Source organism: Ambystoma mexicanum, chromosome 6q, assembly GCF_040938575.1.
Source record: "Ambystoma mexicanum isolate Mex_15411 chromosome 6q, UKY_AmexF1_1, whole genome shotgun sequence".
Lineage (NCBI taxonomy): Eukaryota > Metazoa > Chordata > Amphibia > Caudata > Ambystomatidae > Ambystoma > Ambystoma mexicanum.
In genome coordinates, this window is record NC_090937.1 from 970,659,366 (window position 1) to 970,674,843 (window position 15,478).

Sequence of the window (15,478 nt, forward strand, 5' to 3'; positions counted from 1 at the left end):
CTGAAAATCTCCTCTTTCCCAAAGTCATCCTTGAACACGGAGACGCATTTGCCCCTCTCTTCACCCGTATAGTTAACTCCTCAGTTCGTGACAAGCACAGCCCCCCTTCAATCAAGGCATTTACTGTGATGCCCCTCCCCAATAAATCAGGCTGTGACCCTAGAGTCCCAACAAACCTCAGGCCAATCACAAATTGTAACTTTCTTTTGAAAATCCTAGACAAAGATGCAACACAACAATTGCAATCCTTAGTGGAGCCAAATAACATACTACATGGGGTCAATATGGTTTTAGTCCACCCCATAGTACTGAAACAGCACTGGTAGATCTACAATCCTACATGCTGACGATTATGGAAAATGTCAAGACAGGCCTACTGGCTCTGGAACTCAGTGGCGACTTCTCCCAAGACTCTTCAAAGCTTCTTTACCTATACAACCTGATTGAATCCTGGATGTCTCAAAACTGGATGTGTATCAATGGAGGAGCTCCTGATCTTTGGCTCCCACCAGGCTAGATCTAAACTCAATGTAGAATATGAAAACATCCTTATCATCCCAGTCCAGAATAAGGTAAAAGCACTTAGCGTCATCTTTGAATCCACTCTCAGTGCTGAGGAAATACACCAACCTGATCATCAGAAATTGCAATTATTACCTCTGACTGCTAAGAAACATCAGTCCCTTTCTAACAGAGGAGAATTGTACCACCATCACCCGCGCCATCATCCTATTGCGACTGGATTACTGTAATGCTCTGTTAATAGGGGCGAACACCTGTTTAAAAAGATGTAAGCGCCTCCAGAATTATGCTATTCGGATTATAAAGAACATGCCATGTAAGGAACATATCTCAAAGCACAGTAGAGATCTCCACTGGTTGCCTATACAAGTTCGAGTTTAAGTTCAAAACATGTACTCTTGTTCATCGCTGTCTTTACAGTTACGCTCCATCCTAGCTAAAAACTGCCATTTTCCGTTACTCTCCAGCCAGACCACTGCGTTCGTCTGACCTTTCACAGATTTCTTGCCCTATATTTAAACGCTCCAGAGGTCTAGGAAGATCCTCTTTTGTCCGTGCAGCTGAGCTCTAGAACTCCCTCCCTCCTAAATTGAGATTCAAAGAAAACTTGCTTTACTTTCAGAAGATGCTAAACACCCTACTCTTTAAGTGATTGGCTCCCTAACCCTACTGTTACCTAGTACACTGACCCGCACTGTCCCGTTTGCCTTCCTGTTGTCCTTGTGTATCTGTGCGCCCTGATGCCTGCGGGCTGCCTGTACGTTAGAAATAAATCAAATCTATGGTTAGCGATCTGTAGAGAACTTCCCTTGACTCTCAGACCCAGAGAACTAGGCAACATCCGAGGCCCGGGTAGGTACATCCAGTGCAGCAGGGTAAGTATGAGCCGGTAAAAGGTGTTTGTGGTGAGCAGTAGGTAAAGTTGTACTGTAGTTTGTGTAGTAGGATGGAGCGCCTGGGGCACCTGCAGTTAAAGATTGTCTTAATGAGCCAGACTCCTCTGCTAGAAAAGACACATCACGTAAGGATACCGCCATTGAAACACTTGTGTATAGGCGTGTTATAAATGCCATATCATATCATATATCATATCATATATCATTGCATACTGGAGGCTGTACCAATTCCCTGCAGTATACTTAGGCTATGAAGCGACAAGCCCGAGTATAGCATCGAAACAGGCGTCACATGCACGCGGCTCAGTAACGCTGGCCTATGCTTTAAGTTTTTTCGCCATTGGTGGGGTGGGTTGTTCTCCGTCAGTTTACTCCCATGGCCATATCGTGCCCCATTTCCCTTAATACTGATCTAAATGGAAAACGTTAAGTTTGACCAATCCAGTGGCAAGCAAACCTCACTACAACTTTGAATGGTATGATTTATGTTGTCCTTTCCTTTTCAAATTAACACTGGGGCATTATGCAAAGCCACCCAAGATCCTAATTCTGCATTTGCTTTGTGATGGGGACTCAGTGCAGAATATAGAAGTTGCACATTGACCTATCCACTTCAGTGCTCAAATATCGCAACCTGAACCAGTACACTTTGTGGTTCGTTTAACTAACAAAGCTTCCAGCTGTTTCCATTACTTCCATCACCCCGATGCACATCTCTGGCCTCTAATATTTGGGAACTAGCCTATGTTGGCAATGACAACAAAAACAGGCCACCAGACGAGATCTGAACTCCGTTTTGTCTGTCATGTGTGGGTCTGCTTTCGAGTTCAAGAGTAACTTTTGTGATGTAGACTATTCAAAGAGGTCCCTTGATCTCCTCCTATGCAGGGCACATCACTAACCAGTCAACCCACTCCTCACTGACTCTCTTGGACTATATCTCCCATCGCAACCCATTGCCTCTTCCTCGTTGATTTCTGTGGGTTCTCTACCTTCACAAGGCCTTCAAGGTGTCCCACCTCCACCCAACTCTTCTTGCCTTACACCCACAGCCATGTGGGCATCAGTCAAAGTAGGCCCCCACCCTCATTGACTCCCATCCCTTTTATGTTTTGGGCTTGCTCTTCCTTCTATTACAAGAGGTTGCTCTTGTGGAATGTGGGGAAAGCCTTTGGCTTAATGATCAACAAAGCCCATCCTGATTTTTGGACGCTGATCCCTTTCAACTCTTTCTCAAAACTAGACCTACCCCTTGATTCCAGTCCCAGTGCAGTGTTTGAAATTGAGGTTTGATAAGCAGGAGCTAAAACTAGCTCCTGGGTGTCTGGCATCACCCAGTAAGCAAGATCTACCGCTGGGTAAGCAGGAGTGTGTACAAAGCTCACTACAAATCTAATTTTCACATGAGATACAAACATTTTAGCCATTGTGTATGATTCATAATGTTTAAAGGTGTCCTAATTCCTCTTTACTAACCTTCTCAAACGCTCCAAGTCACACATTTAAGTTGCATTGATATTTCTTTTTCCCGACGGTATGATTTGAACAGAAAATATTGAATAACATTCTTAAGATTCATTTGGCAATGTACAGTTGATGAACAACAGTTGTGCGATAGCTGTTGCTGAAAACAGAACGAGTTTGCTCTAATAATCTTCTTAACATGGAAGGAATTGAGCTTCTAATATGTAACAGGCCCTACATTTAGCACCCATTCAACTACAGAGTCCACAAGGCTCCGTACTGTCCCGGTGATCGTACATGGAGCCGTTGGCATCACTTCTCCATGACCCAGACTTCTCACTCCACCAGTAGGTAAACAGTACCCAGAACACCTCATACCTCGGGAATTGATTTGCCACCGGTCAAGCCTGGATGATAAGCACACCCCAAAACCTCAATCCCACAAAGACTGGATTTGTGCTACTCGGTCATCCATCTAACAGGATCACGTTCAAGAGAGGCTAAATGGGATGTACCTTGACTGCTTCACATCTCACCTGGCCCGACTTCCAAAGCACTCTCAACTTCCAACATCATACGGACAAAAAGGACCCAACCGCCTGGTACTGACTAATCTTCCTTTGGAAGATAGAACCCTTCTTTCCACCTGAGGACATTATCACCACAGTTCTGCCACTAGTAACCTCCCCCAACGCCCCTTGCCATACGTATGGCTTCCCAATAACCAGCACCATGGCTCATACTTGGAAATAATAAATTCACCCACCTGTCTTCCATCTTAAAGGAGCTGAAGTGGCTTTCCATCACAGCCAGAATGCCCTTTTACCACTTGCACACCTGCCTCCATACCTGCAAAACTCTATAGCTCTGTGAGTTGTGCTCCTCCAAGAGGCAGGCCATCGCTAGGCTCAAGGTGAAACTGACATGCAAGAAAGAAAAACATAAAACAGGCCTTTTTTGGCTGCGCCCCTGCCTTCTTGAACGCTATCCTGATGGCAATTCGGCCAGCTAAAGTAAGGGATGCAAGACCTTATTCTTCAGTCAATACCCAATAGGCTCCTTGCTTTTCCCACATCGCATCCCATTGGCAGGAGCATGTCATTCAACATATAATTTCTATTTCTAGTTTGATAAAGCAAGTAGGCTCTGTTACCAATAAGATGTCTCGGCGCTTGAAACCCAATAGAAAGAAGGAAATGAATAAATTGCTAGCAGATGTAAACAGAGGCCTCTGAGATTTGGTTTGATTTACTCTCAAGCATCAAATAGGTAGGTTTTCAGTCTCTTTCTGAACTGCTGGAGATCTGCAATCTCTCTGATGTCCCTTGCCAAATCATTCCACCATTTACTTCCAGCCACCATGCCGGACTTGCCGGAAATCCCTGGTTTTATTGAAAGGGGCCCCTAGGGGACCCTGACGTCTATGGAAACAAGGCGAGTCACCACACACGATAGATACGCCAGACACGAGGTTGTGTTCCCAAAGCTAGGGTTTATTGCAAAGCAAAAAGTCTCACTTGGCCAACTCGGTCTCATGCCCCGCGACGTGTATCTCTAGAGCTCGAGGGACGCAAGAGAGTGAATTACATACATCAGTTACATATATACAAAATGCATATCAAACAATCAGCTATGACATGTTTAACACCCCCCCTTTATTGGGTTTCTTTGAACTTGGTGTGATGATGGACATCTCCGACTACTAAGACACCTTCAAACATCTATTCTAGTAACAATTTGCAATTTGTGAGTGCGAAGGCATCTTTCAGTTGTTGAATAGAACACAGCACTTCTGTTCTTGGAAGCGAGCTACATTCGGGGGGGAAGAGTTGCATTCCGGACCTTGCTATCTATTAGGTGTTATTCGTGTCCTGGGAGCCGACACGCTCTAGCGGGCTCAGCAAAGAGGGGCCGTAAGAATAGCATAATTCAAGCCTTTAGCAGTATTATTCTAACATATTCTACCATATAACGAGACTGGCTGGCAGCTGCGAAATGATTAAATGCCCTGCAGCTCTGCTTCAAGGCTACATTCGGGAGGGAGCCGGGCATTCTTCCTGGCGCTGCCTACGTTTGTGTTTCAACGAACTCTTGTTATCCTCTCAGCCCTGCGGCCTTGTCCTTTTCACATACAGACAACAATGTTTTACAGTCGAGCACAGTAAGCGGAAAATATACTGCGAAGCAATAGGAACAGAAAGCAATGAGCAATGGTTAGAAAACAAAATGGCGATTCTTGTTACATCAAAATGGCCGTTCATTGGCAAACTCGAAAACCTATATTCTGTCATATCGTGCATGAGACGGTTGGCCCATGGCCACCAAAATAAGTTTGGGGTCACAAAGTAGAGTATCCATTTTTATAGACTGACAAACCCCCCCTTTGGCCGTATGCCAAACGTCTCATCTATTTATTGAAACCTCCTCTAGTGATGATGAATCTGAAGTACTTATGTCTGAATTTTGCATGCTATGGTAGACATCATCGTCTTCATCAATATCTATTGCCATCAACTCTTTTACTGCTCTCATCTCATTTGGGTCTGGGTCAGTCCGATCATGAGGTTGTTTTTTCTTTGTCATCATATGCATACATCCTTCCGTACATCCCTCGGTTACCTCAGCACAAACTATGGGTAAACAATGTATACAACAACAGCACGTTAGGAATATTCCAAACACCACTATTAATATTGAGATCAACTTCCATCCCCAAGAATGTAGTATTCCCCAAAACCAAGATCCTATTCCCCAGCTCCCTTCTCCAGTAGGGAGTTCAGAGCTTAGGACGTGCATTTTTTTATTGCTTCAAAGATCGTGGGGGAATAGTCATCGTCATAAACGCAACACGCTGATCCCACTATTTTGCAAATTCCCCCACGATCAACCAGGATCACATTGAGAGTTATTCTATTTTGCAATGTCATTAACCTGATTCCTCTTTCTTCCAACATCATGTTAAATAAAATATCTGTTGTTGTGTTTATTGTATTTTTTAGGATTCTGGACAGGTGCCTTATATTATAGGAGTTCACTATCTGCCCTAAGAATGGAAGGAATGATTTTGCTACATCAGTTGCTATTAAAACACCCTTGTCAGTCCTTTTGACTCTAGTTCTGGATAATCTGGCCATTGCTGCTGTTTCTAAGAGGAATACTCCTGGGAACAGTAGCCCTAGGTAACATGTACCTCCCCAGTTTCTGGGCAACCAAGGATATGCTTTCTCTCCACATATAAAATAAACTGGATCACCTACATATACTGGTTCTATTTCCCATTTTAATACCACCGTATTCATGCAACCAGTATATGTTCAGACTGAAAAAGAGCCTTTCTTTTTTAGACAAAAAGGGACAGTTCTTGGGCTATAATTCACCGTGTAAGATGGGGGAATTGCATCTTTGTCCCCCTCTGTTCTTACACGAAACGTCATTACAGGTGTTTTTCTGGTGGGGACAATCTATCTCGTCAATTTTGTCGTGTTATCTTTCGTGTACTTTTCCCTGTGGGCTTTGGGGCTATTACTTGTGCTTTATGGAAAAAGGAACAACCCACAGGCTTCATTATTATCTCCTCAAACTCATTCATGTTGGTTCTATCTAATTGACCCGTATTACTCTTATTCCATTTCCCATAGAACATTGCACCTAAGGATGCACTACATGCAGAACTTAATGGTAGTGGCTGCACATACCACCCTATTCCTCTCCCAGCATGCTGTGCTAAATGGGCACATACCCAGCAATTTGTTTTCTTCATAATTGCATGTGTCATGTTCATGATCAATAGCAAAGTATTATTTCCAAAACCTTCCCTATGTCTTTCTTCCATTGGGGGCAGGGTATAAGTGATCACCTGAACCAGGCTTTCAGTAGTGGATATATTAATTATTGGTAAAAACATTTCCAATGGGTGTATGGTTTCCACCCACCATAATATTATGGCTGTCGATATTGGTGCTACCACGCTCATAAAGCACATTATTATTGTCAGTACCAGCATACAATTTGTTTTATCATGCGTTTTTCTTAAGCTTACAGTCTTTATAATTGACTCATTCTCAGCGGTGGTGGTGCAGAATTAGGTTGGAACCGGTCCCGGCATGTTTCTCGTCGTCCTTCTTCTTTCTTATCACAGTTCGTTGTGGATATCTCTCTTCGTTGCGCTAGCTCTGATGTTAATAAGTTCAATGGAATTATCACAGTTCAGTTCTGCCTGTCCTTTTTTAGCCTGGATTTCATTATTCGTTTTTAGGCAAGATCACTTGTCCTTCCTTATACTACTCAGAGGACCTTTGATCAGTTATCTTATCGCCTTAGTATCATGTGCGCCCAGCTTGTCCGCTCTGATTCAGGACACATGTACTTTTAATCAGTTATCTTACTTGCCATAGTACCATGTGCGCCCAGCTTGTCCGTTCTGGTTCAGGACACATGTACTTTTATGATCGCACCGAGGAGCCGCAAGTCTTGAATTGTCCGACTTGCACAATTCTCACGCTTCTCTCTTCTACACCTCTGGTTCCTTCTCCGTCTATGAGCTGAACCAGAGGTTGATATAAACAGCAAAAAGAACTGCAGATCACTTTGTCTTCCGAGGCCGCAAGTTGTATCACCTTGTTCCTGGTATCGTATGATCCGTGAACAGTGCCGGTGCACTTTCAGATTCAGGCTCAAAGTCAGCCTGTGGCGCTACTGCAGGTGCTGGTGTGCACCGTGCCATTGATGCAGATCCGTTCTTTGGCGTGCTGGTAAGTGCTGGTGGGCGCCAAAGGGGTACACGATTTGTTTCTGCTGGTATTTGCAAGGCAGATTTTGTGTCGGCCAGCATTGATGTCGATTCTGCTGGGCAACGTTGGGGCACTCTTTGCCCTTCCCCCTCTCTGGCAGTCGTCACAGGCTTTGTTTCGAGTTTCACTTCTCATTTTGGCAGTTTAGGTGGCAGCTTACTGGCAACAGTTTCTTTTGTTTCTGGGACCGCTGTATCTTTCCGGTCATCAGTGTCAGGCAAGTCTTTCAGTGCAGTTGGAATCTTCTTGGCATGGGTGGCATGGATCCACGACTTCCTTCCATCCACCCGTATTGCCGTCTGCGTCGCCAAGAGTACTTGATAGGGCCCGCGCCACCTGGGTGCTAATGATGACTTTCTTTCAACATTCTTTAGCAGCACCCAGTCTCCTGGCTCCAGCGCGTGCCCCGGACCGGTGTATCTCACTGGTAATGCCTCCTGCACCTGCTGATGAATCAAACGCAATTTCTGCATTAAAAGGCCACAATAAGTACTAAGCACAGGATGTTCTATCTCGCTAAGTCGTTTTGGCTGTGGTGCGCACCATACATTTGCCGGCCTCCCCATCACGATCTTGTAAGGGGAGAGCCCAGTTTTAGCCTGTACAGACGTATGCATGCGTAATAGTGCTATTGGTAATGCATCCACCCAATTCAACTTGCTTCCCGCACAAATCATGCTAATCTTTGATTTAAGAATCCGGTTGTGCCTCTCCACAAGACCGGCAGAACTCGGATGCCTTGAACTATGGAATCTCTTATCAATCTGAAGACCAGCACAAATCTGTAATACCACTGCACCCACAAAATGTGGTCCATTATCAGACCATAGGACACGGGGCAAGCCAAATCTGGAAAAGTACTCCTTCAACATTACTTTTGCCGTGCTCATTGCTGTGAAGTCCTTCAAGGGATATGCCTCCACCCACTTAATGAATGCACAGATCACCACCAAGATGTATTTTAAGTTTTGGCACCTCTCCATCTCTATGAAAACAAAATGAATCACCTCAAATGGCATGGAGGGCAGGCCAAAACTGCCTATTGGAGTCACTGTTCCCTTCCCTACATTGTGTTGCAAACACGTGATACAGTTCTGCACCAACCTCTCTGCATTCTTTTTTATGTTTACATTCTGCCAAACTGTAGAAAGGTGCTGTATTATTTTCTTCGCACAGATGTGCGTAGGGCTGTGGGCCATTGTGACCATTGCAGTCACGTACGTATTTGGCAACATCCAGTTTCTAGTTCCTTTTTCCACCCAACAACCCTCCATATCCAACTCAGCAGATCCCTCTGCCCACCCCTGTATTTTATCGGCCGTAGCTTCGGCCTGCATTTCTTTGACAGTGGCAACTCCATTTTCTATCATACAGGGTACTTCCTCCGTCTGAACCGTCATCATTTTGGTATTCAAATCAGTGGCAGTTTGTTTCGCAATTCTGTCTGCAAACGCATTTCCCTCTCCTACTTTGCATGTTACTTTTTTATGTGCCTCGCATTTCACTATTGCTAGGTGCTTTGGAAACGTGAGTGCAGACAGCAATCGTACAATCAAAGGGCCATGTTGAATTCTTGCACCATGTGATGTCAAAAACCCTCTCTCAGCCCAGAGTCGACCAAAGTTATGAACCACTCCAAAAACATACTGACTATCAGTATATATATTCACATTCAAATTTTCAGAAATCTCGCAGGCTCTAGTTAATGCTATTATTTCTGCGGCTTGTGCTGAATTATAGGGAATTCTTTCGCTTTCTACAACGCTCTCTAGGGTAGTGATAGCATATGCAGCAGTTGTCGTGCCATCTGGTAATTTAAAACATGAGCCGTCACAAAATAACTCTCCATCTGGCTCTTTCTGTGGGATATCACTTAAATCAACTCTCCCCTTGGTATTATTCTGCAGGATTCAAAGCGCTACACCTCATAATTTGGATATGGGCGCAAACAAGATAATCTCATATCTTGTCAATCTAGCAGAGGTGAGGTGTTGCGTCTGTGTCCTATTTAATAGAACGTCTATGGCATGTGGCACCATCAAAATTAAAGTGTGCCCCAATACCATCAATTGTCGCCGCGACAGATCGCAAATATCGTGGTAGTGCGCGCGCTACAGGGTCCAGCGCAGAAGAAAAATAGCCGCACGGCCTATTTCTTCCACCTTGTTCCTGTGTCAAAACCGCCAATGCACATCCTTCACTTTCACACACAAATAGTCTAAACATTTTCTCATAATTCGGCGTACCCAAAAGTGGAGCCGAGCATAATGCAGTTTTCAATCCATCAAATGCTTTCTGACATTCCTCATCCCACTGCAAAGGCATAACCACATCCTTTGTAGTTAAATTCACCAGCGGCTTCACAATTAACGCAAAATTACCAATCCATTGTCGGTAATATGAAGCCATGCCTATTATGGCTCTGACTCCTTTTTGTGTCTTTGGAATAGGCATACAAGAAATACTTTCTATGCGTTGTGGCGTTAGTCTTCTCCCTCCTTTCGAAAGTAGGTAGCCCAAATAGGCCACCTCCTTTCGATTATATTGAAATTTCTTCAAACTAGCTTTATGGCCATGTGCCGCTAGGTGTGACAGTAGTAATACAGTGCTTTCTTTACAAATCTCCTCTGTGTCTGCAGCTAGCAATAGATCGTCTATGTATTACAAGAGTACACAACCCACGGGTAATTCCAGCATGTCTAGCTGCTCCTTTAATGCTCTACTGTAAATACTTGGACTTTCCGTGTAACCTTGCGGAATCCGCGTGAATGTAAATGATCGTCCTCCTAATGTGAACGTGAATGTGAATGTGAATATCTGCTGTCCTTGTCCAATGGAATACTGAAGAACGCGTTTTTAAAATCTACTACACTAAAATATTCTGCTGAAACAGGTATCATTGTCAATATTGTAGTGACGTCTGGCACTAGAGGAAATTGTGGATCTACTACCTTATTCAATGCACGCAAGTCAATTATGAAATGGTATGGTACCTCATTGCCCCCTTTTTTATAAACCGGAAGAATCGGGCTGTTGCATGTACTGCCTGTAATTTCCTCGATTACCCCTAATTTCACCAAATCTGTAACAATACTTTTCAATCCTTTCTCACCTTCAGCCAAAATTTTGTATTGGGGTATTCGTGGTAGGGTAACACCTTCTTTCAAAACGATCTTTACTGGCTCTATCTTTAAACATCCTACATCATTGTCATGCATTGCCCATATACTGGTTGGTACTTTACTTAGTTCCCCTGGTAACGCTTCAGACATGAATTCTGACACAGGGGCATTGCATGGCCAAATCGTTAGGAACACTCCGTCTGCCGTGTAATGTATAACGGAACCTAGTTTTTTCAACAAGTTTAATCCCAACAAGTTCTCCCCACAATTTTCTGTTAAAAGGAAAGGACAATGTTCAGTAAATGGTCCTATGGTAACTGGGACTGGTTTGGACACTGGGTTTATGACTGGTGTACCTACAAACCCTATGGAAATATTCTTTTGCCCTGACAGTGGTATATCCGGAACCAAGTGATGGTCTATTGAACACTTCTGTGTTCCTGTATCTACAAGAAAACGGTGCTCCTCATTCCCGACTCTCATTTCTACGTAGGGTCCTCTCTGATTCACGGGAATAGACACTGGTTCCGACCCCTGTCCTGGGCTGTCCTATTGGGGAAATAACACATTGCCCGATGTGTAATAATTACTATTACTGTAATACGTGTTTGGCTGTGTATCGAAAACGTTCCCACTCTTTCCTCTATTTCCCCCACTCTGGTTTCCACATTGTTGATTTTGCAGTCCCTGATTCTGGTTTGGGGCATTTTGGTTTTGGCCTTGGTTTTGATTACCTCCATTATTGTGATGATGCTGCATACTATTCCTATTTGGTCCATTCCCTCCTGGGTGTCCTCTATGCTGTCTCCTCTGACCAGACCCATTTCTATTCTGTAGATGCGGACATTGCGCTCGCCAATGTCCTTCCTCCTTACAATACGCACACTGATTCGGTCCCACTGTTCCCCCATGCATATTTGAATTACTCCTTCCTTGTGCGTTCCCTCTCCCTATATTATGTCCTGTTACTTGCTGCAATAGTACCTGTGTTCATATTAGATATTCTTTCAAGTCTGCCCCCACCTGTTTTAGCAACGATAATTCGTTCACCATCTCCTTCTGCTCTGGCGATGGTAACTGCTGCCATTTATTATACAACCCCTTTTCCTCCTTCCCAGGTCTCCCGATATCCCTACTCCTGTACGCAGGTGTAGTAAACATTTTTATAGGTGTAGTAAACATTTCGACATAATCATTATCTAATTCATCTCTAAGCTCAAAAAGTCCATATACATGTTCTCTCACTTCTTCATCCCTCTCCCTACAGCGTGCTAATGCATTCAAATCTAACAATCGCTGCGGTGGTAATTTCCCAATGAACTGTTTCCATTTCTCCACCAAATATTCACCCATGCATTCCAACACTACCTGTCTTTCGTTGCTTCTACGGAAGTCATATATCGAAGCCAATGTTGTCGTCTCATCATTCCCGTCTATATACATCTCTGCCTGTTGCTGCAATTCCACCTTCCTTTCTTTGCTGATTGCGCTGCGAGTTACCCTCGTGCATCCCCGTTGGTCAGTCCCGCCTCTTGCCCCTGTGTTTTCAACTTCAACCCCAGGAGGGACGGACGGTACCGAGTCTGTGTCTGAGGCGGGAGGCGCGGATGAGACAATGGGAACAGGGAGTGTTTGTTGTGGGCCTGGTTGGCTAATAGGAAGTGTTACGTGCGTGGTCTGTGGCTTTGGGAGGGCTTGAGCTACCGGAGGGGGAGCTTGAGCTACGGGCGGGGTTTGGGCAATAGCTACTGACGTGTCTGGCCTCACTTCTGATCTTGGGCCTTGTTTTGTATGGGTCAATATATGTTCTATTAATTCATCCGCTATATGTAATTCCCGTTGCGGATATATCTTTTCTATATTCAACTGGTCTCGCCTACCTGCCCTTCTTAGACTCTCAGTCCACTCCTCTTCTTTCTCATCCGCTACTTCACCTTTTGATTTATGCCTGCGCGCATGCTTCGCTCTGCTTTAAAATCAGAGCATTGCTTCCTTTCGGCAGTCTTTAATAGTCTCAGATGCTGCAGGATGCGCTTTCTTTCTTATCAACACCCTTTCCAGGTTGTCTATCCTCGCTATATCAAAACTACCATTAATCGGCCACTGATGGTCTTGTTGCTTTCTAGTTTGCCTATGCCAAGTCTCACAGAATATTATCGCACTCACTCCATACTTCGCATACATCTCATACGCCAGCGTTCCCCCAGGTGGTACAATTTGGCTATTTTCCAAAGATTGTCTACCACAGCAGAAAAACCCTGCTAAGGTGGACAATACCCCAGGCATGTTTCAACCATCCCCCTGGTTAATCAACCTTACCTAGGGCGTTTGATTTTGCAAAGTCAACTCTCAACCAATATCAGAATTACTTTGAATCGGGGAATGGCTCACCTGATAAATCAAGTCGTCTGTATACTGACGCACCAAAGGACGTCGTGTCTGCGTTTCTTGGCTTCCGCCTCATTTCGGGACCCTTGCCTCCTTGTTCTCTAGCCAGGCACGTCGATCAGGGATCAGATGTGTGCAGATCTGCAAAGGAGTCTCTCATCACTTTTACAGGGTGCCCCGAACACCTCTTGATCCCGGCTTTCAACGAAACGCTTGTTATCCTCTCGGCCCTGCGGCCTTGTCCTTTTCACATACAGACAACAATGTTTTACAGTCGAGCAGTGTAAGCGGAAAATATACTGCGAAGCAATAGGAACAGAAAGCAATGAGCAATGGTTAGAAAACAAAATGGTGATTCTTGTTACATCAAAATGGCCGTTCATTGGCAAACTCGAAAACCTATTTTCTGTCATATCGTGCATGAGATGGTTGGCCCACGGCCACCAAAATACGTTTGCGGTCACAAAGTAGAGGTATCCATTTTTCTAGACTGACATTATGGAACTTGGATTGAACATGGATTGACAGGCGCACTGATGCTCTCAGCTGTTCTAGGTATGTAGGCGCCAAAATGTATAATGTTTATGGAATCAGTGTCAAATTCTGAAGTTGGTTCTGGCCTGAATGTTGAGACAGTACAATTTCCGCCATAGGGGAGTTATGTGATCCCAAAGACTGCTGGTATTAATGATAACAGCCATATTTTGCAGCCTTTGATGACAATGAATAAGCTGCTATTCTATTATGCCCCTGAACCTATCATAAGCCCCTCTTTCCCCATATTTTAACCTCCATGACGTGTACGGTGCTCCGTTCCTTCCTAGCTAGGTTTGCACTATATAATACCAAAATACAGATGCAAAGTAACGCAGAAGACCCCTTATGGCACTACCATTTAAACGTCTGCGAAAGTTGGCGGCACGGCGAAACGCCCGAGTAAGTGATGTATTCTCGCATATATGTATTCCCCCGTCCCCTGCACTTGCGCGATCCCAATGTCACCTGGCCTAGTAAGATCATTGTTCCCCCTTCCTTGCCTTGTCGCGCCTTGAAACACTTGTGTATAGGCGCGTTATAAATGCCATATCATATGTTAATTCTATATTGATCATATGTGTTGTTTTTTTGCGAATAAGAATAAGTGGTGAATTGTATTTTTAGAGGCCGATTTCTTTTTTCCTAGGTTGACAAAGAGACAAACACAGAGGAAGCAACCAATGTGAGCGCGCCCTTCAGGCCCAAAGACAGAAGTAGTTTGAGCGCCAGGCAGAGTCCTTTCGTAAGGAACAGCATGATTGTACGTTCACAAACATTTTCACCGGGAGAAAGAAACCAGTACATATGTAGGGTAAGAACATATTTTTTTTAATTATGTTGCTTTATCTGTTTGTTATTGTGTTGCTCAATGTGTACTGCAAAATGGCTAAGACATTCCAAACGTAGTCATTTTTTAAGGGAAGCTGTCATATGTCTGATTTTCCTGCTAAAAGCCTAAAGTGTTTTCAGAGGGTATGAAAGTTTGCAAATTAATAGTTACCTTTATAACAGACATAATGGCACATTTCAAGCTTTGCCATTTCCCTCCATTGGGTGTGAGGGGTCAGAAATGGGAGGTGGGATGTGCCACCTGCATAGCCTCACAACTGTGATGCATGAACCACATAAACGGGAAGGTGCCCTTGCCTTACCTGCGCTTTAAACATGTTTTAAAGAAATAAATTGCCTTGCAGCCATGTTGTTCAACTAGAAACACTTGCAGCTTGAAAACACAACCTGAAACTCACCTGTGGCAACCTTCGATCACCTTCCCTAATGATGACGTTATTAGAACTAGCTGCTCAGCCATTTTCAATGTATATAAATGAAATCGGCTGTTGCTGGGAAGACCAGCTTCCACAGATGACACTGGCCACTTGTCTGAACTCCACATACAACAACTCTTGACTCATGTTGTACCTGTCCACGCCTGGAGGATCAACCCAGGTGTGTTTTTATTGTGCATGCCAGCATGATAATGTGGTGGCTGTCTTCAGCAGTGTCTAGTCATGGTGCATGTTCAGCTTCAAGGTATCATAATCCCATGTGAGCCTGAGCGGCGCTATAATTGCAGTGTCTTTGACGTGTCCATGGACAGTCAGAAGAGCCGCTCTGAGCAATTGACTACCAACTGTGGGTCCTGAACTTGTGCCCGGTCATAGCATAACCTGAGATAGACATAGCACAAGGTTCCTGATGGTTATTTATTTCCCTGTAGGGAAAAGGCAATAGGTATGGCAACAGTAGCCACATTTAATTC

The 15,478-nt window shown here is 44.2% G+C and overlaps 1 protein-coding gene across 1 annotated transcript in view; it reads left to right on the plus strand.

The window, feature by feature from the left end:
- Positions 1 to 15,478, plus strand: part of WWC2 (WW and C2 domain containing 2) — a 2,565,136-nt gene that overhangs the window by 2,351,722 nt on the left and 197,936 nt on the right. Inside the window, exon 19 of the mRNA XM_069631472.1 lies at positions 14,366 to 14,530. Within this exon, the coding sequence (XP_069487573.1) occupies positions 14,366 to 14,530 (165 nt within the window). The remainder of the gene's footprint in view (positions 1 to 14,365; positions 14,531 to 15,478) is intronic.